The 23,147-nt window shown below is 38.8% G+C and overlaps 2 protein-coding genes across 9 annotated transcripts in view; one reads left to right on the forward strand and one right to left on the reverse strand.

The window, feature by feature from the left end:
- LOC306889603 (3',5'-cyclic-AMP phosphodiesterase 4D-like) overlaps nucleotides 1–11,504 on the forward strand; it is a 113,321-nt gene extending 101,817 nt beyond the window's left edge. For 7 of the 8 annotated variants that reach the window (XM_079448725.1, XM_079448723.1, XM_079448724.1 and 4 more), the window contains 9 exons: nucleotides 3,287–3,380; nucleotides 3,462–3,637; nucleotides 4,066–4,164; nucleotides 5,548–5,712; nucleotides 6,305–6,404; nucleotides 7,079–7,233; nucleotides 7,334–7,456; nucleotides 7,900–8,082; nucleotides 8,195–11,348. In XM_079448725.1, coding sequence (XP_079304851.1) covers nucleotides 3,287–3,380; nucleotides 3,462–3,637; nucleotides 4,066–4,164; nucleotides 5,548–5,712; nucleotides 6,305–6,404; nucleotides 7,079–7,233; nucleotides 7,334–7,456; nucleotides 7,900–8,082; nucleotides 8,195–8,650 — 1,551 coding nt within the window. In that variant the 3' untranslated portion in view covers nucleotides 8,651–11,348. Of the gene's footprint in view, nucleotides 1–3,286; nucleotides 3,381–3,461; nucleotides 3,638–4,065; nucleotides 4,165–5,547; nucleotides 5,713–6,304; nucleotides 6,405–7,078; nucleotides 7,234–7,333; nucleotides 7,457–7,899; nucleotides 8,083–8,194 lie in introns of all 8 variants that reach the window. The other variant, XM_079448726.1, reaches the window with a different exon arrangement.
- A 2,051-nt stretch (nucleotides 11,505–13,555) lies between these two features.
- Nucleotides 13,556–22,429, reverse strand: LOC306889930 (ras-related protein Rab-3C-like). Its single transcript, XM_079449330.1, has 5 exons — nucleotides 22,311–22,429; nucleotides 21,311–21,520; nucleotides 17,284–17,402; nucleotides 15,410–15,534; nucleotides 13,556–14,950 (listed from the first exon to the last, which is right to left on the reverse strand). The coding sequence occupies exons 1-5, from the start codon at nucleotides 22,332–22,334 to the stop codon at nucleotides 14,757–14,759; spliced, it is 672 nt and encodes a 223-aa protein (XP_079305456.1). The 5' UTR covers nucleotides 22,335–22,429; the 3' UTR covers nucleotides 13,556–14,756.
- Nucleotides 22,430–23,147: the final 718 nt, after the last annotated feature.

The raw sequence follows: 23,147 nt of genomic DNA on the forward strand, positions 1-23,147 counted from the left end.
CATTGACTTCTATTGTATAAATACAAAACCACCGAGACATTTCTAAAAATATCTTCTTTTGTGTTCCACTGAAGGTTCTGGTGAAAATAAGCCCTGTAGTCAGCCTTTGACGTCTATTTTCAGGATTGATCTAGTATCATGTCTTGCATTGTTATGAATGCACGCTTTCTTGATAAAAGTGGGGCTTAGGTTGGTGGTAAAAATTAGATGTTTATAAATAGCTCTGATGCTGGAGATGAGAGACGTCAAGGCCAATTTTGGGGTGTAGTGATGAGGTTTTTTTTCTTTGAGGTTTCCATCAGTTCAACGCAGACCTCAGACAATCGACCACACTCCAGATTCAGTCTGTAATATATCATGAACCGCTGTGATATATGCCAAAGTTTCACAATATTGTTCCTTCTTCAAGGCAACAATACACTGATTCTCAATATATGCATGTTGCTGATGGATGTTTTTGAGTTTATGGTTGTCAGATTGTAAGACGTTTTGTATTTTGTATGCAGTTTTAAAGGTTCTTCACAGCGATGCCATAGAAGACCATTTTTGGTTCTTCAAAGTACCATCTCATTCGTTCTTCAGATGTTAAAGGTCTTTTGTGGTTTTCTATGGCATCGAAGAACCATTTGAAGCATCTTTTTTAAGAGAAGTGTTTATGTTCAAACAGAACTTCACTGAGGGCACATTTATGACCATCTAATACACAGCGCAGAGAAAAATGCATCAACTTGCTAAATAATGCAGAATGTAATGCAATAATGCTTGTAGAATCAATTTATTTTAAGATATATTTTTAAACTGAACATTATATAACCAGCATATTTCATGTTGCACTTCTTTCTATGTAAAGAAAGCATCACTCTTTTCAACTATAAGTAATGAAACTATTCAGTTTAAGCAACATTTCCATATTTTTTATATCATACAGCCCTGACATAAAGACAATCAGGCTTTATTTTCTTTTTGCATAAAGATATGTTTTGACGTAAGACAGCAGCGCTGCGGTATTCATATTCATCTTGATAATATCAGTTCTGTATTATAGAGCCTTCGGGTTCATATTCAAATTTGCCACAAATAAATTCATCCACCGGCTATTGCCTTGATAAAAGAAGCACCGATCTGTCATTTGTCTTTCAAATGAGAACATTGTAACAAGGTTCAATAAAAGGGAAGGAAGGAGGCGGGAACCGGCGAACATTGTACAAACTTTAAACAAATGAAACAAACAATAAACATGGAAGTAAAAGAGACTGCAGGCCATAAAACATAAACACAAACTTAACAAATGTCCGGGCCTGGTCCTCACACGAAAGCTTCATCCATCTGCATGTGAATGATGCTGTGTTCAATTCAAACCCCCAGACTTCAGTTCACAGACATCTTCAGTCGGTCATCTTTAATTTGAGAGTTTTGATGAGCAATACATGTTTTAATACTCCTGCTTTCCGATCTTGCAGTGCAACACATTTTTATAGTTCTTGTACAGTTCTGTGGTGCTAATGATTGCAAACACTTTTAAGTGTTTATTTAGCTCGAGTACATTTTGAGCAGAAATTTGGGTCAAGAACGAAAAAGGGTTTTAGCATAAAAACAATAAGGGTAATACTGCTAAAAATTGTTGTTGTAAAAATGTAAAAGTTTTCTGTTTAAATTAAAAGCATTTTTTTCTGAACACATTTCTCCCTGATTTACAGAAGACGCCCCTAAAATGTCATTCAGTGTAGCAATCTTGTCAGTCATATTTACAATAAAAATCTATTTATGACAAATTAAAATATGCTGATTACGTTTGATTTTACTTTTTTTATGTGCCACTATCATAGGTTTTGCCAATTTTTCAATAAGAAGCTTTTACTCATTTAAAGCACAATAAAATTCAACACGCTTCCTTATTCTTTTATATATTTTAATATACAAGTCAGAATAAGCATGTTGTTTGAATTCGTACATTAATATTGTGTTACACTAATGACAATGTCACAATGTTCTCCAAAAGCTTAACCATAAAGTAGAGATATTACTTACATTTAATGTGCTTTCTATAAACTTTAAATCACTTTTGTTAATTTCTTTAAATGGGTACAACTTAACGTCTTTGACCCATGTCTACATTTATAAATATATATGTATATATATATATTTAACACGTTAAACTTCATTAAGAAACAGTAAAAATGTAAGCGAAAGACAACTTTAAAAAAAATGTGTTACATTGTGGCGTCATAGGGGATCAAAAATAAACCATTTTGATATAAATCATTTCATGATGTTTTGTGCAGCCCTAATTATTATTTTTAATGGTGCTAAATATTTGAATGCGATATTTGAAAACTGTATTTTTCTGAAGCACTAAATGGTTTTGGGATGATGTAGCGGTGTTGTCAATACAGTATGTTGAACTGTGGATGTGAGTGAATACAGATCTCACCGGAAGAACGTCTTCCAGCTCTTATGAGTCATCTGAGCTCACTGTCAGGCGTATGATTATATCAGGTACAAGGTGAGCTGTGAAAACAGCCCCGATCTCCAGGCCTGTATCCTCCATCAGTGGACGACAGCCGCACCAGCCCCCTTCTCTCTCTCTCTCTCTCAGTAATGAGCTGTGATTGGCCCGAGTCACAGTGATTAAATGAGCAGTCCCATATTGGGTAGGCGTCGAGCATCTTTCCCGTGGCTCATAGGAACCAAGCCAAGCCATGTCTGTCAGCCTCAGCACTTCTCTCACACCTCCGGCTGATCCGGTGTCAGCTTCAGTGATGCAGTTTATGGTCTGAGACGACAGAAGCATTTGCGTCTAAAGGATTTTACAGAGATTCTCGACTTGGATTAGTGCGTTTTGGTGTTCTGCAAAAATGCCCGATGCCAATTATTTGCGATCTGTGTCGTGGGGATATATAAAGGTATGGATTATTCTGAATATGCGTCATGTGCGTCTACAGTGTTGTGATGGGGAACGTTTAGAAGCGTTGAGGTCGTGCAGTAAGAAAATGTTAACAAAACAAATACGTTTTTTGTGCTTTTGCATAGACCTGGTTTACTGTATGTGAGCTCTGTCATCATATGTATTGAAAATGTGCCACGTGTAAATATTATAAAGAGAGTGTACGCATGTTGGTTTACATTATTCAGTGTTTACTATGTAGAAACACAAACATTGCTTTTTCATTCGTTAATATTTCTTTCTTAAACAAACAGTGGCTTTATTTGGGAATGTATAGATCTGTTTCCAGGTAAATAAAGTGTAAAATGGAGTTGATACATTTTTTCTTCCATCTGTGTCCAGTTCAAGCGGATGTTGAACAGAGAGTTAACCCATCTGTCTGAGATGAGCAGATCTGGCAACCAGGTCTCGGAGTTCATCTCCAATACATTTTTAGGTAAAGCATCAATCACAGAAACACTCGAACCTCGACCCATCTGTCAGTGTCAAATAAATGTTTACGTCCGTTTTCTCTCAGACAAACAGCATGACGTGGAGATGCCGACGCCGCAGACGCAGAAGGAGAAAGAGAAAAAGAAGAAGCCCATGTCGCAGATCAGCGGCGTGAAGAAACTCATGCACAGCACCAGCCTCACCAACTCCAACATCCCTCGCTTTGGGGTCAAGACAGACACGGAAGACTCTTTAGCCAAGGTGAGCTGGACATTTTGAAGGGCTCTTGTGCTCTCAGAACATCAATTATGTCATTTGAAGGCCGATTGGACCCGATCGTGGACTCCTGATGACGTAAGATCGGTGACGTTATGAACCCCGCTGAAGAGACCAGCTTGGAGCAGCGTGAATTTCCATTCTGCTTGATGGTTAGCGTCACGCTGTTCGCCAGCTGAAGATAGTCGGGCAGCATGACCTTTCTGTTGAAGCTGGTTAATGTCTTAATGGTTAAACCAGCATCAACAATATTACGAAGACTAAACATGGTGGTGATGATATTTAAGTAGAGTATTCAAACAGACATTCTGGACTATCTTAGATATTACGTAACTGTTGTGAAGCGTGTATTTTTAATATGTTTACATTATACACAGTAAGAACTGACTGTTTAATATAATTCTGTGTTTCAGGAGCTGGAGGACATTAACAAATGGGGCCTTAATGTTTTTAAAGTCACAGAGTTTTCAGGCAACAGGCCTTTAACGGTGATGATGTACACTATATTTCAGGTGAGTATTATGAACACTGTTAAAGGATTGGGGATTTCGCTCGAAAATGAAGATTCTGTCATAAATTACTCACTGACTAGTTCCAAATCTGCATATATTTATTTGTCCTGATGAACACAGAGAAAGATATTTGGAAGAACCCAACAGTTCTTGGACCCCGTTGACTACAATAGTAGGAAAAGGAACAATGATAGTCAAAAGTGCCCCAGACCGAAATATCTTCAAAATATATGAAATGGTATGAAACTCTAGATATATAATAACTTTACTACACGGCGCAGCTGATTGGTTCCTTCCATATAAGCAGCCAATGAGCTTGCTGCTCTATGTTTAAATCTTGGCTAGTGATTGTCGTAGCAGTGCGGGTGGTTTCAGAAACTTAATATCCTACCATGGTAGTCAATGGTGTCCACGAACTGTTTGGTTACAAGCATACGTCCAAATATCTTTCTCTGTGCTCATCAGAACGAGTACATTTATACTGATTTGGAACAATTCCAGGGTGACACCCAGCTTCATGTGTGCACCCTCATAATGCGATTATGATGGGATTTTGGCCATTGTGCGATTACACTTTACCTCATATGACCACAATCATTCAATCTAAATAATGCGATTCATTTCATAATAGCAGTAATCGAAGTAGCATGTGTAGCGAACGCCAGTTTTAATCGCAATAAGAAGGCATGTTAACACCGCATTTATAATGCTCTGACCAAGACGCACATGTGCTTCTATCACGCTCCTTAAGCGCAAATTCACGACTGTCAACATGACAGTCTGCAATTTTACCGCCAACACAACTTGCTGTCGCCAGTCTCTGCTCCTTATCACGCGATCGCGGCTTACATCACCATTACGGAGACATTTTCCATCGTATTTCTATAATCATCACGGCGCCCGAATATCCAAAACACATAACGTACACATAGCAGTGTTTTGAATTTGACGTAAAAACTATAGCCAGTAACACACACCTAATGTATGTGAGATCATCATTTGTGATGTGTGTTATTGCAAATAATCAGACTTTCATGTAAAAGGAAGCAAAGAGTGTCATGTGTACATGTTATGGCGATTAAGTCCTCACTCTGAATATTGGAAATAATCACATTATTGGTGCACATGTAAATGTAATCAATGAAGGCAGAAGTTGTATATTTGGGTGAACTATCCCTTTTACATAATATGAGCCATGTGAGACATTTTGTCAGCCACGTTGTTCAATTATTAACCAATAGTATCATCTTCTCCTAACGTTTTAATCAATGATGGATAAAAAGTCCCCCCTCAATATAAATGTTTGAGATTACCGATGTTAAATGTGTCACAGACGTACAGCAGACCACTTTTATTGATCTGTGTGTTTGTCTTTCCTCACAGGAGAGAGACTTACTCAAAACATTTAAAATTCCCCTGGACACTTTCATAACCTACCTGATGACCTTAGAAGACCATTATCACGCAGATGTCGCCTATCACAGCAACATCCACGCTGCTGACGTCACTCAGTCCACACACGTGCTGCTGTCCACGCCCGCTCTAGAGGTGAGAGAGCACCTCTGCATTTGAACCTTTTTCTTTCACTTTATTTCATTTTAAACTGCTATAGACGGTTTCATCGGACGCATGCGCAGGCCCGAAGTTAACTTCCGGTTTGTGTTTGGTTATAATACAACATCATTTCTATTTAATTTATAATAATATAAAATATATATGAATATTTCATGGTTTTGAATGAATTTAAATTCTACTATTTTTTGCAGAGGTCTGTCTGAAGTCAAGTTTGGGCCACATAATGTTTGTTTATGTTGTTGCCGCTGAAGTGGTCTGTACAGAAAATACAACCGTGCCGTTTTTGTCATGACAATAAGGCACACTTTAAATATAGTTTTTTTTAGAGATGTAGAGACTAAGAGGGAGACAGACAGAGGAAGACAAAGACTTTATGAAATTATGTTTGGTAGAAAAAATCTTGAGTAACTGAATTGAATTTTGTGTAACAACGAAAAGAAGCCAAAACGAGGAATACTGGAGCCTCAGGAGGATCTTGTGTTTATATAAATGTATAATGGGCTCGTGTGGTGAAGATAATTGCTCTCCAGTACTGACCATACATCCATATGTTCTTCTCTTTCAGGCGGTTTTCACAGACCTTGAAATTCTTGCTGCCATTTTCGCCAGTGCAATTCACGATGTCGACCACCCAGGAGTCTCCAACCAGTTCCTCATTAACACCAGTGAGTGAGACAGACATCATCGTCACCATCAAAATAAAGAAATCATCAGATTTGTACATTTTCTGAGTTGTTTTTTTACTAATGTCAGTGTTGCAATACTGTTACTATAGAGTGTTCTGGGTGGCCCAAAATAAAACCCACGTCTCAAGATATTTATTTATAAATTGTTGATAAAATAAGACACATAGGTGGTTGGAAAGTAGCGAGCTGCCTACCTAGATAACATATATATATATATATATATATATATATATATATATATATATACTTCATATAGGGGCAGCGTTTGACTGCTCAAACACTTGAAAGATGAGTGTGTGGTTGGTTTTGTAATGGTGTTTTGTATAAAGCACTTGAGCAGATAAATGTGACAGTGTATTGGAGTAAATCACATCAGACCAGCACATCTGTGCTCAACTCACCCGGCTGTCTGCTTACATAACTTTATTGTGACATAAGCAAATCTGATGCCCTGATATGACGGATAAATGCCATTTAGGCCTCATGGGTGCCTAACTGTCTGTCTGCGAGAGGCTTTAGTGTGCATGCGTGTGCGTCACATACGTTCAGTGCTGAAATCTCGCTGCTGACGCTCAATCTGTGTGTGATGCAGAGATAAGCACAAGGTCCGGGTCGTGTTAGGGAGTTTACTGTGTTTACTTGTGTTTCTGCAGACTCGGAGTTGGCTCTCATGTACAATGACTCATCGGTGCTGGAGAACCATCATCTCGCCGTGGGTTTCAAACTCCTGCAGGAGGAGAACTGTGACATCTTCCAGAACCTGACCAAAAAACAGAGACAATCGCTGCGCAAGATGGTCATAGACATCGTACGTCTTCAACTTCAGTTGTTTCATTCTTTATAAATAAATTCTAATGAATCATTTGGGTTGTTTTTGCTTTGAGAAATAGCTGGTGTGTTTCTCGTAGGTTTTAGCTACTGATATGTCGAAACACATGAACCTGCTGGGCGACCTGAAGACAATGGTGGAGACGAAGAAGGTCACGAGTTCTGGCGTGTTACTCTTGGATAATTATTCCGACAGAATACAAGTAAGACAGATGATGCTGATAAACTTTTTGTATTATTGATTTGTTTTGTCTTGTTTATAAAGTGAGAAAGAGTCTTTAGATGTGTCAGAATAGGGAGCTGCAGAGATGACGTATTTTTGTATGCAAAACCCGGAAGCAAGTTATTATTTATTATTAGTAGTAATATTTCCAGTCCCATCGCCATAAAGTCTATGGGTTTTTGGTAAATCGCCTGAAATAAGGTCTTTGGTTTAAAGAACCTCTAAATATTTCACATTTTATTCGATTACATAAAACACACCAACTATAACTCGCTCTGGATTTTTTAAAGCCTTATTTCATCTTAAAAACGGCAGTTGCTAACATCCCCGCACATATACTGTAAAATGCAACAAGGGCACAGATCTCTAAAAAGGTGGATGTGGATTCATGCACATGTTTTCATGTTTTTGTGTGTTCGTCAGGTTCTACAGAATATGGTACACTGTGCGGATCTCAGTAACCCCACCAAACCCCTTCAGCTTTACACACAGTGGACGGATCGGATCATGGAGGAGTTCTTCAGTCAGGGCGATCGAGAGCGAGAGAGAGGGATGGATATCAGTCCCATGTGTGACAAACACAACGCATCAGTCGAGAAATCTCAGGTAACCCTTCAACCTGTAGTTTCCTCCCCGCGTGACATTTACATTCATCATCTGTTTACCACACAGTGTCTGTGTATTGTGTAGACTCTCACAGCGGCCTCTCTGTCTGTAGGTGGGTTTCATCGACTACATCGTGCATCCACTGTGGGAGACGTGGGCCGACCTCGTCCACCCGGATGCCCAGGACATCCTGGACACGTTAGAGGAAAACCGAGAGTGGTACCAGGGCACCATACCCCAGAGCCCCTCGCCTGCCCCGGATCAGCCCGAGGACGGCAACCGATCCGGCGCCGCCGACAAGTTCCAGTTCGAACTGACGCTGGAGGAGGATGGAGAATCAGACACAGAGAAAGACAGCGGCAGCCAGGAAGAGGAGGAGGACGACGAAGAAGAGGAGGACGACAACAGCTGCAGCGATTCCAAAACTCTCATCACGCAGGACTCTGAATCCACCGAGATCCCGGAGGCCGAGGAGGGAATTTCAGAGGAAGTTTCAACAGAGCCCAGCATGGTAGAAGAGGACGAGGAGGAGGAAGAGGAGGAAGATGAACAGCCGGCAGACACGTAGCAGAGCGTCCGGACGGCAAAAAGCGTGAATATTTAATAATTGACAATGAAATCGAGTTCCAAAGCGCACGTTGCACTCCGTGACCTCGGCCACTCCTCTCTCGCTCTCCGTCTCTTTTTCTGTCTCTCTACGAGCTGCCTGGGGACGAGAGGACACTAGGACATCGGTAGGTTGTCGTTTTATTTGCACTCAGGAATAATATTTAGTCTTTCGTTTCTTTTGTTCACCTTCTCCGCCCGGACACCTTTTCTCTGTGATTTACCGTGAGAAGATCTCCCACGTGACCGTACGCGGCCGCTGCACAAAGCAATCTGAGGAGATTCTGCCCACGCAGACGACGGAGCGGATAAACATAGCAGCACGTTTCCTTAGATTTCAAAGAGACCTTTTTTCTACGTTTTAAGTCTTCCTCAACTTTGACTGAAAACATGTACAAAAAGACAAAACGCAAGCAGCTCGCAGCTGTCATGGCCTCTTCGATGATTTTATACGGTATACGTCGAGATTTTTACATGTTGACTTTTAATAACGGAACAACAGCTGTTGTGCTTCAAAAGACTTTGTGGAGGGTAACTTGCAAGTAGGCAGCGATGCGGTCGTCCTGCGTTGGGTCATGCCACCACACATCACTGCTGTCTCACATACCATCAGCATGTTCTTTACCAACAGAATTTAAATGACCTTCTTTTTTTTAAATAGCACGTACCTCTAATAGCCCATTTTGTTCACCTACAAATGTTTGACGTGAAATCAAATGTTTTCGTCTTTTGTTTCATAACAATGATTTTGGCGACACTTTGACACTTCAAGTCTGTGTTAAATTAGGAAGATAGATAAGTAGCCATTATGTCATATAATTCCAGAAACAATCATTTAGGCTGTTATAATATAAATAATATTTCCCTATTCATAGATAAACCTTAATTTCATTCAAACTTATAAACAACCAAGTTGATGTATATGATATATTATAATGCATTATGTTCTGTAAAATTATAGAATGAATTCTAAAAGTAGTATGATTTATTACAACTGTTAACGGCTATTTATGAAACAATATGAGGCATTACATTATGTATATGAATACAATTTATATACGGACTTCAAGTGAAATGTTGCAATAATGACCACCAAACAAAGACTCGTTTTCCTAAACACAGTTTAATTTTACCTTCAGGTCAACCCGTTTTTTTAACGTCTATAATAACGGCATCTGTTCACACAACATACTGTTGGAGATTTTATAGCATGTGAGACTTGAGCTCAACTCACATTGTGCTTCTGATTTTGTGTTATTTTGCCTTTGTTTTCGTCTGCTGCGGATCTCATACATCTAATCAAAACCTACAATCTCCCAGATATCCTATCATCGTAGAGATGCCTTTTAAAACACAACCGCATGAGCTGTCGGTTAAACGTGATTTCATTGCGTATTTGTTTTGCACTCATTGCATTAGATCAGAGATCTTCTCTTAGGGCTAGATGCACTTCAGCGTCAAATTGCATATTTTCCTGCCAAAACTTCCCTCCCTGACGCCCAGCGCTCAGTGGCTTTTAATACCGACTTATTTATGGTTTTATTTATTGTTCATGTTTGGCTCGTGTTGAAAGCAGTACTGTAGACCATCAACTGTAGCATTGACAGCATGACTTGCAAGTTACTAGATCTACCGCTTTTGATGGTGTACATAGAACAAACCTTTTCAAAGTCTGTAGGAAGTATAAGATGCTCACAGAAACTTGAACTCTGGCTTTTCAGTTGGACTGATTTTGTTACACACATTTGTATTTAAGTTTTGTGCCATGATATTTTCTTTCCTCACCAGATGACCTTACCTAGTTATGGATTTTGATTTGGTTGTCATTTCTTTCGCTGTTTACAACAATGTATTTATTTGGCTGTACATATTGTAATATTGGTTGTATGATGACAGATTCTGAACTTCATCCCGGATGGAGTTGCTGTATTTCGTAAACTCTTGTTGAGAGAATGTTTATTATTATAAATATTACCCCTTGTAAAAATAATATTCTGTATAAAAATGAAAATGATAAAAAAATGTCACCTTCAAGCTTGTTTATGGAGAACTGGGGGAAAGCCAAACAATATGAGAAAGTCGCATTGGTATTTGGCCCCAGGGCTGTGCCTTAAACTTTAAATGTCTTTTATTTGTGTGTCTGTCTGTCCATGTTTCGTCTCTTCCATGTCCAAAAGTGTCTGACCCATTTACTGTCAGGGTATCAGGGCTTTAGGATATTTCACATTCATTGTTTTGGTCTGTGGCATATAGGCCACGTGCAATAGATCCTCAGTTATGTGTATTACAGGTGCTTGCCGGCTTGTGATCTACTTCTGCTGTTCCTCATCTTTGTTCAGGTCTTTACCTTCATCTCATCCAGCCTTGTAGATGTTTAATAATCCGATTTTCTGACAAATACTGTAGATTTTAGCAGCCCTGGACCAAAGCCAATCGTGGCTATTATTATTGGTATTTAACAATGTCATTAAAGGGATTCATGAACCTTTTGAATCATACGTTCTGCTGATTAAAAACTGAAATGGACTTATTTCAGTGATATCTTTTGTCTCTTTTTACCGTAGAGAAACATCTTTACCCTGCTTACAACCCATCAAATGAAACGAAAAATATTTTTTATATGCAACAAGGAAATAAAAGCATGGGCTGGTGTTACTCTGCTCCTCTGTCATCGAGTTTTGCTCTCTGATAAAATCCCACTTGTTTTATATCTTCATTTGAATGTGTATTTATATATTAACAAGATACAAATAAGATGAAGCATTATGAACCAAGTGCGCTAGGCAGTATTTAAATACTAATAAAAACGTTTTATATGAAATTAAAGAATACAAACATTCATTGCACTTGGTCAAAAGTAAACAAAATAGCACATTTAGTCTTAAAAACAACGTCATAGGTCCACTGTCTGATGTAAGTGTAATTCTGCTGCTATCTGCCGGTCGTGTCAAGTTTTCTGTAATTTTTTAATTTAAAGGTGATTAAAAAGTAACTCATCTTGTTAAACGCTTTTCATATAATCACTTTTCAAACGGTTCCTTCTTTAGAGTTTTATATTTATTAAAATACATACATATACTTCATCTCCACCTTTGAACGAAAGATACCACAATCCCAAAACTGAAAGACTGTTTCATTAAAAATGCGTTAATGCCCAAAAGGATTGTAAGGAAATATACATATAGGGCCTAAATTCTACGAATGTACTTCGTCAGTCACAGCCTCGTGCTGTCAATAGGGGGCAGTGTGCTCATGTACCGACAGCAGAACAGCACATCTTTGTGGTCTTCTGAAATTAAAATAGTTAACTGCCTTATGGAAAATATAACCACAAACATTCCCTGTCTATCAATATGGCACTTGTTGATTTTCTCAGCGATCCACCAAATACAAACAGAACAGGCGCAGATTTCCATTTGTATATTACAACGAACACATCACAAACAAATAACATCATGTTTCTCATGAATATTCAATCATTCTGAGATTATCTTCTTAAAATCAGATTTAGGTTATTATAATAATATATTATATATAAATTAGAAAAATAACTGCATTGCACTTGGGTATCAACACAATATGAATATTTATTGGTATTTTCAACAGTACATCTCTGTCATACACACACACACCGCAAATCAACTATAAATCCTTCAATATGTCAGAAATCAGAATATATATATATATATATATATATATATATATATGTGTGTGAAATCCAAGGATCAGGAGTTTGATTATGATTCAATCTTTGACATGGTCTAACTCAGTCAATATTAAAGATGCATTATCCTTGATCAAATCCTTGAAAACGTCTTTAGTTGGGTTTATCAGGCGGGGTCACACTTCAAATAAACTTATTGTATTTTGAGGGCACTGAACTGACAGCAATACACAGCCTTAAAAACAAGGTCGACATTTTTGTTTATCCTACATCAGGGGATTCGTGGTAAATGAAAATATGTTCAAAGTTTCAAAAGCAAAAACAAACATGACAAAACACAAACAATGATAACCATTCATTAAAATTCATGAGTACATATCAACATCCAATGGTATTAACATCAGAAACCGTCAATGAATGTAAACATACCAGCACTGTACATTTGATGTGTTGAAACGTTGCCATTTCCATAAATATTGTATTTACAGAAATAAATCATGCGTGCTATAATAGCAGCTAGTATAAAACTACTGAATACTCCAAAACAAACTGTACCTGCCTCTGACCGCAGATATTATAGCCCTATACATGCTCAAATTTGATGAAATGCACACACACACACACACACACACACACACACAAAGTAAGCTACATAATTTACACATTTACTTTTGTTCATAGGAAGTATGTACACAAACACACACACTCATTCACAGACATAACACAAGAAAAAATCTGAATGTTGTTTAAGATCTTGTGCAAAATCAGCTTGGCACAAACAGATGTATATCGTCGTTTTCTATATTTGATCTCAGTCACTCACACACACACACACACACATCTATGTACAAGAGAGGGTTAGAAATATTGCACTTGCTGGCCCACTGCGACCCCCATCATGAGGGACACATTATAGAATAAATAAATAAGATTATACAACAGTTATATAGAGATGTTATACAGATTCATGCAGGGCTGATGCTAACTGTGGCTTGCTGTGAGGGAACAAGATAGATTTGTACTGTTTTTCAATATTCTCAGGACACATTGATATCTATAGCGTTACACGTACTGCTGAATTTCATCTACAGTAAATCTGTCATCTGTTTCTGATTGTGCCGGATATGGTCGGCCTAATGTTATAGAAACTTTTCTTAAGTACTACACGCACAAGACCACACATATAAACACCATGTATTTTTTATATCATTAAATGTGGATTTTAATTTGTTTTTCTATTCTGACAGCAATTCTACTTTGATTATAATACACATTGACTCTGGGAACAAAAACACAAATGAAACCTGATGTGACTGTCTGGCGTCATCTTCACTCCCAAATCTAAATTCTGCTTCAGAAAACAAAAAAGCTGTTTTTAGAGTATATTTGCGCTACATAAAATGTCTTATTTTTTCTTTTGATCCTGGGGTACACCTACACTCAGACGTGTTCTTCAATCTAGTACGGATCTTGCGTCGCGATTCGTTTTCTGCGATTTAAAGGAACGATAAAGTGCCAGTCATGGCCGTAGTCCCAAATACTGATGCCTGGCACATTTCTCAGGCTATTTTTGCATCTTTTATGAGCTCCATTGAGTCATCTCAGACGACGGTGACAATTTCCTTTGAACATCTAAAATCTCTTTTTGGCCGAGAGCATAAAATGAGATCAGAGATGCTAAAAGCCAACCGTCCTCTGCCGAGTAGCTTTATAGCCTTCGGATAAAAAGGTCTAACATTGTTAAAGAAAGAAGAAAAGGGTTTGGGAAAATCTTATGGACACACACACAGCTCCTGAAGCACGTACACTTTTCTCACCGTAAAGTTTGTTTTGATAAATACATCTGTGACTTTGCAAAGTCGATGTGAATTCATTAACAACGATCAAAGAAACATTTAAGACACTTTGTCTGTATTTTACAGCTCCTTAAAAATCCACATTATATGTTCTTACTGATGTATATACAAATATATGTACACTACATAGCATCATGTCTATATAGATAACATCATATTTATATGAATATTATTCATATTTATTAATCTCACTGAAGCAGCGGATATTACAGGCGCTGCAAAAACAAATTTTCAAACGCTAAATTGTTATTGGCAAGAATTCCAGAACTACAAAAATGTCTGAAAGGTGTGTGTGTGTGTCGTTGTGTTGGTTTGCTATTGATGTCTCTACTGTCTTTTTTAACGGCATGTTGGGTGGAGCTTACAGAAAGATGGGCGGTAGTGGGTGGAGCTTACAGAAGGAACAATTCTGTCTATCAGAGCGACAGACTTATCTGGTATCCGGTATCTTTGCTCTATGACATTAAAGGATGCTTCTGCTGTTTACTGGATGTTAGTTACACACACACACACACACACACGTATGCCACCCTGCTGTAAGTTGAGGACTAACAGGCACAGTTAGGTTGTTGTAGTGGAGGTGGGTTGTCTGTTAACCGGGCGGTTCCCTGGGTTCCCGTGGTAACGGCAGGGTCAGTCTCTAAGCTGTCTGACATCTTGTCGCAGATGATGTCCACCAGACACTCAAAGGTCTGCTTCACGTTGATGTTGTCTTTGGCGCTCGTCTCGAAAAACTCGAAACCTAAACAAAACCAAATAACACATACGGTTTATTAACATGTGTGTCTGTGAGTGGATGAGATCTGGTTATCCCAGCCATATTCTTCACGAGACATCACTGATAATAGAGACTGAAGAAGGCAGAGGCACAGTATGTGTGTCTGTTTTCACTCTTCGGTGTTAGTCGGCTGTGACACAAGCTGTTCACATGTTCTAGTGTGATCCATTTACATGGATCACACTTTGGGCGTTTCATTAACGCCCAAAGCCGCAAAATCCTCCATATTCTTTTATTTATGCACAGTGAGGTTATGCCACACGCACTAGGTTTCTACAGCAGTGTACAGTAGATACCCGAGATATTTCACTGGCAGTGCATGTGATTTGATAGATGCTGATGATAAAATACAACATTTCTACTGTATTAAATACAGCTCTGGCTTCCTGTCAGTTCCGAATGAGGATGAATGAGGTTTTGTACCGAGCCGTTCTGCCAGCAGTCTGCCGTTATCTGTAGACACGACTCTCTCCTCCTCCATGTCACATTTATTCCCTGCCAGGATGACCTGAGCGTTGTCCCAGGAGTACGTCTTTATCTGAGTCGACCTGTTTTTTTAAAACAAAGAATACGATTCTTCAGATAAAACACAACAGTTTCTGCGTTTAGATGATGTTAGGGAACTCATGTAGACAATACCGCACGCATCGTTTTCTCAGGTCTTGATGCTTAAAAAGACATGACATCATTGGGTACCATAGCAACATCAATGGCAGTCAGGCTGTGTCTGAAATCATTCACTATTCCCTACATTAGTCAAGGAGTGGGGGAAAGAGTGAGTCCATTTGGACACTCGGTGCCCTGGAAGCGCTGCGGGCGCCATCTTCTCCCGAGATAGATGGCTAGCAGCTAGCCGTGAGTGTACATCGGTTGTACACTCATTTTTATGATGCATTGAATGAGTGCCCTCAATAATGTCCAGTATGAATTCAGACACCACTGAAAATGAATGTCTGCGCCGTGCTTGCTAAATGCAGGGATTTATGTTATATTTCTGTTGATTCATGTTACCTTATAAAGAAAATTGTATCATGCAAAGTTCAGTATATGTTACGAACCATGTGCATTTACAGACAAAATGTTAATTTCATATTCATATGCATAAACATTCAATAAGACAGATGTTTGGTAACAGTGTACACATTCATTTGCCAGTCAACTGCAGTCGTGCAACTGCATGCGAAACGTGCATAGAACAGAAGACGCAGAGAGACGGGTCATGGTCAGACCTCACGCTCATATGCGCCGGGGGTTTCAATACCCAACACCTACAAATGTCTCATTTCTTTACATCATAAATAACTTTTTGGCGGCACAGTACGTGCCCGTCTGCTACGCCACTGCCCATCTAACCAAAATGCCATGATCCGCAATGCATAACACCTCCTTGAAAACCAAATATACGTTTCTGTAAGTCAAATACACATTTCAATTATATTTCTAAGAAGCACATATAAAGTATACTATATAATTGTATTAGTTTAAAATAAGCATGCTGTGTTGTATTCTATTGTAAGAAGACTATGTGTGCTATATGTTTGGTTTAATTAAATGTCAGGTCATTGAACACAGCTGCGAGCGGCTCGATGGGTCTCTTGAGAGAAACCAGTGATGCCTCATGGTCAGATCCCGGACACAAAGTATTCCTGACTCAAAACCGAGCATGTCTGGACTTAATTCTGTTTCTTAAAGCATCTCAAGACATAAAACAATTCTGTAAGGACACAGCGACTGAGTCATCATCCTCAAGCTAATGAAATGACCGCAGCAGGGCTGATCGATAAAACCTCTGACCTGAGATCAGCACTGCACATCACCCTGCTGCCCTTTATTACTGACGGAAACATAAATGAATGCTATGAATTATTCACAGGCTGGTTCTTCACTTTGCCTCTAAAGTCTGTTGAACTGCTGACAGACGAGTGCAGAGCAATGTCACATCAAACTTCACTCTCATTGTGTTCTGTGCTCATGTTGTGCATGAATTTACATGTTTTAAAGACGGAATGTTTGCTTTTACAGTATTTTATCAAATATACGAACTTATACAGTATCATATTAAACCTATTAAACTGATTTCGTCAAAAGGATAAAGCGCTACAATAATTCTCACAGTGAAAGACTGTACATCGCTTTATAGATGTTAATATTAACCCGAGAGAAAATGTCCTGGGTTTTCTTCAAAGTAAACATTTCATGTTTTATGCCAATTCACGATGAATCATTAAAGAACAAACAAAATATTTTCTATGCACTTTGCAAATGTTTTTGGATGTGATGTTGTGTGTCTCATTCACCAGTCCTGCACCGCTCCGAATGACTCCTCATTGGTGATGTCATACATAAGAATGAAGCCCATGGCCCCTCGATAGTACGCTGTGGTGATGGTCCTGTAGCGCTCTTGTCCGGCAGTGTCCTTAAAGAAAACAACACACCCCAGATTATTACAATCACGATTCATTCATTTAAAACTCTTAAAGATGATGTAGATCCGAGCTAAAGATACAAGACAGATCCAAATTTCATTTATTCAGAAGAAGCCATTTAACATCTAGCTCCAGATTGTACCCAAATTTAGAACCGTGGAGGAGAATGGAGGCCTGCTGGGGGTTACCATGGCGATGGGTCAGTGAGACAGGAAGAAGCAGGAGAGCCGGTCACGTTGGAATGAGGGCGAAGAACCCAGATGACTACATTTATGACTGTAAAGTCTTAATGTTCTTTCTTAGTCAAATATTCCCACTTTGGAGTATTGCTTTACAAAGTTATGCAAACCAAGTTTGTAAAGTAAAAAGGTGGTAGCCCCAAATTAACCATAGTTACTACGGTAACCATCGTTTAACCGTGGTATTTGTAGTCAAACGGTGATCATACAAATGCTAATCATTCTGCCAAAATGCATGCTAAACTACACTTCAACAATAATAAAACCAAGGTTAACTTGCGAATCACTAAACGTACTTTATAAACAGCAGAAAATCCTGCAAGAAAATACAAAACGAAATCCTGGAAGCACATTTACCCCGCCGTGCCAAATCCACAAATGGTGAATGTGTGTTCTTATCTGCCACGACCAGACCTGACCGACCACACGCACACACGCATGCACAACAGAGCCACTAAATAAAGCATCAGGCTCCACTAAGAGTGTATTATGAAGGAGTAGTTCTCTCAATAATAACATGGATGCTGTGTTTGAACATTCAGGCTGTGATCATGGGCGGATCCAATTACTGTAAACAGATAAAAACAAAAGACACGCGACCTCTCGGCCAACAGGTGCTGGCGACCCCCGTCCATACAACACATCCTCTTCTTATTATATTACAGCCTCTATTCTACTTCATATGTTAAACAGAGTGAAAGAGAACGAGAGAGAGAGAGACAGAGAGAGAGAGAGAGCTCTGCAGGGTGAAGCAGATGGACCCGCTGCCTCCGGGGTCTAATGCAAGAGAAAGAGCTTCAAATCCAACAAACGCAAGCTTGTGAGCGCATTAAACATCCACGGCCCCACATACTGTCATCCCTGTCAAGCTCACTCGCTGTAAAATAATGCGTAAATAAAATCAATAATAATGAATTAAAACGGTACTGTATTATGTTTGGTAATATGCCATGGATGACATAAAAGGGTTCACCAACAAAGTTTAAAATCTGTCATCATTTATTCACTCTTATGTGTTTTAAACCTTGTGAGAAGATATTTGGAGAAATGCCTCAGTGGTTTGGTGCATAAAATCTCTTCTTTTGTGTTCTGCAGAAGAAAGAAATCCACACGGGTCATTTAAACACATGCGTCCGGAGTCCTCTATTGATCTGCGATTTATGTCAATGAACCCTTAGTCTTTACAACGGGCCAATAAACTTTAACATCAGGCCTCGTGAGTCACTTAGGAGATTTAGTCTTTTCTTTGGGTTAGATTTTATTTCGAGCGGTGCATTTTGGGATTGAACAGAAATACTAAAGATCAGGTGCTGAGTAAATGAGAGATGAAAACAGCTGACATCTTCACAGCCGCGCGGAGCGTGAGCAGCAGAAACTCAGTGAGCTTAAAGAAAATCAATTCACGCTTTCACAGAGAATTCCTCAGACGGAGCAGAGATGCCCGACGGAGCCAGATGATGAGGAGACATCAAGAACGTTAAAGATGCTTACATGCGATACCCGTTAAACTTAGACCCACATGTTTCGATGACTGCTAACGCGAGCGACAGTCGTATGAATTAAGGAGGATTTTAACCGAGCGGTGCAAACTCACGATGAGAGAAATCTCAGTGAATGAAGAACGCTTTATCCGAGCACTTTAAGAACCGAACCTACAGTACAAATCCAACACGTCCTCCTATCCCGTGACGCCATGGTATTATTTGTGAATTTATTTACCATCAAAGGCTATAAATGATGAGATGAAGATAAAAATGTAATAACCGTAAAACTACTGGGTTATACAGCCAATATTTGACCGTTTTAAGATCCTATCTACTCATAACCATAACAACAATGTTTATTCTATAATTTACTGTACTGATAGCTCGTATGATGCATCAAATGTTTCAAAACGAAATTTACGCAAAACATAAAGGGATAGTTCACCCAAAAAAGGTATTTCTGTCATCATTTACTCATCCTAAGGTTGGTAAAATGACTGCAATGTGTAGATTTTAGCGGCAACTAGTGGTGTAGTTGCAAATTGCAACCAACGGCTCACTCCACTCCTCCCTTTCAAAGCACTACGGTGGCACTCACAGAACTAAGATGTCGTCACGTTTTTGCTTCTTTCCTGAAGGAGATAACGTATTAACGAAACGTATTCTGTGGAGCCGTTTGTCTGTTTAGGGCTACCGTAGAAACTACGTGGCAAATTATATATAAGTGGACCCGCGGTGTATTTAGATAGAAAAAGCTCTTTGTAAGGTTATTAAAACATAGCGCTTCATTATGTTATACAACTCTGAAGACAGTTATGTGTATTATATTGCATTTCGGTCGATAGATCCTCCGACAGATTACACATTTGACCTTTACATTTTTTTTTAATCATACTCATTTGCTGTAATTCAATTGTGCTTTTTATACTGATATTTGAACAGTATAACAGATGCTGTGTGTTTAGAAACGGTTCAAAGGTGTCATGTGATCACCAGCAGACCAATCCCACGTAAATAATACATGCGAAGTCTATGTGACCGCTTGCTATAATGTTTCTCCACTGAAACCTACCATTAGTCGACACGTCATGCCATTCTTTGTATATACAGCAGTCTTGATCATTTTAGGGAATTGCTGAGTAAGCATCAGAGTAGGTTTGTATTAAATGTGCATTGTCACTTTAAATGTGGTGTCAGGGAAGATGCGCTCTGAACAATGAAACGTTTTTCACTGGAATGATTGACTCTAGAAATGAAGGTTCACAAATCTATAACTCTATACCAGCTATTCTCACACGATTCATCGACGGCGACAGCTGTTCTCGTGCTGAAGATTCTATTGTGTTAATAATTATATTAATCACAGAGTTTATTGTATAGGTCAAAGAGCTTCACTGACCTAACAAAGTATACATGTTTTTTACCACGGTCTGAATCAGAGTTACTATAGATCCACACACATGTCAGAATCAAATCTCCAAATCAATGATGTGCACAAAGCCACAAAAGTTTTCAACATCGGCTATAGGCTGGTTTCCACACAGCTTGTTTTTTGAAATACATGAAGTTGTTAAATAAAATATATATTTAAACATAAAAACAACACAATTTAGCATTGGGATTAGGACAGCCAATAAACTAAACGCATTTGTACATGAGAGGTTTTATAAAGTCGACATTTATTGTAGCTACGGTGAATTTCTTTCTTTGTTTGGCATGAAAAGATGTTCATACTGATGTCCTGATATGAGTTCATTCAGAAAAGCATTTTCAACATCTGAAACATCACCTCATTCGTTCATCACGTTCGTTCAACGCCTCTTTTGAGTACGGCAGCCATTTTAAAGCACACTGACTCATGTTTGTTTCAGTCCCCATTTATTTCTTAATATTCTGCCAGGAATCATGATGTAAAGTGTGAGTCTTTGCTCTGATTTGTTATTATAGTCTGCTTTAAAAATGCAAAACCCAAGCCCCTATCATTTCCAAAACAAGTGTCCATAAATGCACGACAAAACAAAACGGTAGATTTTTGTAGAACTAAACGCTGGTCTCATTATTTCATTAACTTTCTTTAAAAGAGTATAAATGTAGGAACAGGCAGTAAATGCCCCGACACGGCCGGCGTGATGAAAATCTGCTGTCTGCCTGATGTAAGCCAAGTACCCAACTCACCCAGATCTGCAGCTTGACCCTCTTGTCGTTCTTGTAGACGGTTTTGACTTTGAAATCGATGCCCACCGTACTCACAAACGCTGACGTGAAGGAGTCGTCAGCGTAGCGGAAGAGAAATGAGGTCTTTCCCACACTACTGTTGCCGATGATCAGCAGTTTGAACATGTAATCAAAGTTCTGATCCGATCCGTCTTTCTGTGGCGCGGCCATCTGGAAGCAGAAAACACACCTTATAAAATAAATCTGTTATTGCCATTGTATTAATAATGTCTTTTGTTTCAATAAACACGGACTGACAATTAAAATTTTTAATTTTGAAAGTTTAACCATTATGCATAAATGTCTTATTTCTGCTCTCTGACTAGTACTGAATAATTAAATTCAATTTGTAACTGTTCATGCCATTATTATTATTTTCCTTGGAGCCTGAATACAAGTAATACATCCGATTAGCAAAGACGGATCAAGTTAATAGAAAACTTATGAATAAGTCTTGTTAAATATATTTGTCTACACTATCTTGGCACAACGAGACGTCTTAACACAAATAGATCAAATATATGTCAGATTTTGACATTTAAAACGAATCATTACGTTGAAATAACACTTTGATTATTTCTATAACTATAAGCACCATACAAATACAAATACAGTCAAACCCAACTTTTGTGTGTGTTAAATATACAGAGATGGTGAGATATAAACCAAGATAACGCTTTAGTACAAGAATATCCCCCCAACCCCCACATTACATAGGGCAGGGTGTGTTTCCATCCCTAACAAAAATAACGCTTTCATTTCAGAAATGAATCTGGTTATGACGACAGCATTTAGCACTTTGAGCTATGACATAATACATTACGATAATAATACCTTATAATTCGTCTCTATCGTAATTTCTACATTCGAGGTCGACCACGATCAGCAGTCCTGGTTTATGATCGACTAAATATTTAAAAGGCCAGCGTGACAAATAAAGCTTTGAGACACAAGAACAGACCTGCATGGATCCGTCCTGACGCATGTTACCGATAAATTCAGTCGGTTCCCGGTGATGCTTGTATCCGTCGGTGTCCTCTGAGCACCAGCAGCATCAGCATCAGCGCTCTGCCTCCGACCGACCGTGAACGCGCAATGACGCGCAGCCGTGAGCGCTCTGGCCGCGCCTACCCCAGCCTGGCGTGCGGACTGCTGGGTAATGTAGTTTCCATATTTTAACTCAAACGCAAACCGTTAACTTAAATCGAATAGGTGTCGTTTAAGGTTATTTGGATATTCTTACGTTTAAACGAAGTGCATTTCAAATCCATCAATAGTCAAAACATCTATTTACAGTGACATAAAAATGGGAATCTATGGGCCACCACCCACAATAAATGAAAGCCGATTATAAAGAAAAATCCTGAAATTTTATCAAAAAGCTACGTAAAGTAGTCAATAGTTTATATTACTACGCTTTCCTTTAATGAAACGGTCATTGAAAGTAAAGAACTGAATGCTGAAATCTCATTGGTTGATCGCTTGTCAATCGTTTAATCTGGTGGACCACAAAACCAGTTGGAAACTTGGGGTCGTTTAGCTAGAAGCCCCTGTGTAACCAACTTTAGCCTTTTATTGGGTAATGTTAAGATTTTACTGAATATTTCTGTGGCTTCCAGGGTTTGTTTACATCAGAGGCGTTGAAAACAGAGTTACGACACACACTCGCATAGACTTCCGTTGGAAGGATGGAATGCGGAAGTAATGACTAATATTTCCAAAAACTTGTCTCGCAAAAGCATCTGCTGCACAGTTGGTGAAATAACGGCATGTTTTATGCATTTTAATGACATTTTTT

The sequence above is a fragment of the Barbatula barbatula genome (assembly GCF_947034865.1).
Source record: "Barbatula barbatula genome assembly, chromosome: 24".
NCBI classification, from domain to species: Eukaryota; Metazoa; Chordata; class Actinopteri; order Cypriniformes; family Nemacheilidae; genus Barbatula; species Barbatula barbatula.

Bases quoted from the DNA above. Each gene is read 5' to 3' on its own strand.
- LOC306889930 (XM_079449330.1), bottom strand. From the start codon at position 22,334: ATGCGTCAGGACGGATCCATGCAG. The intron at 17,403-21,310 runs GTGAGTTGGGTA...GTTTTCTTTAAG, and splicing joins GGGTCAAGCTGCAGATCTGG to GACACTGCCGGACAAGAGCG. The intron at 15,535-17,283 runs GTGAATGAGACA...TTAAAAAAACAG, and splicing joins TTCGGAGCGGTGCAGGACTG to GTCGACTCAGATAAAGACGT.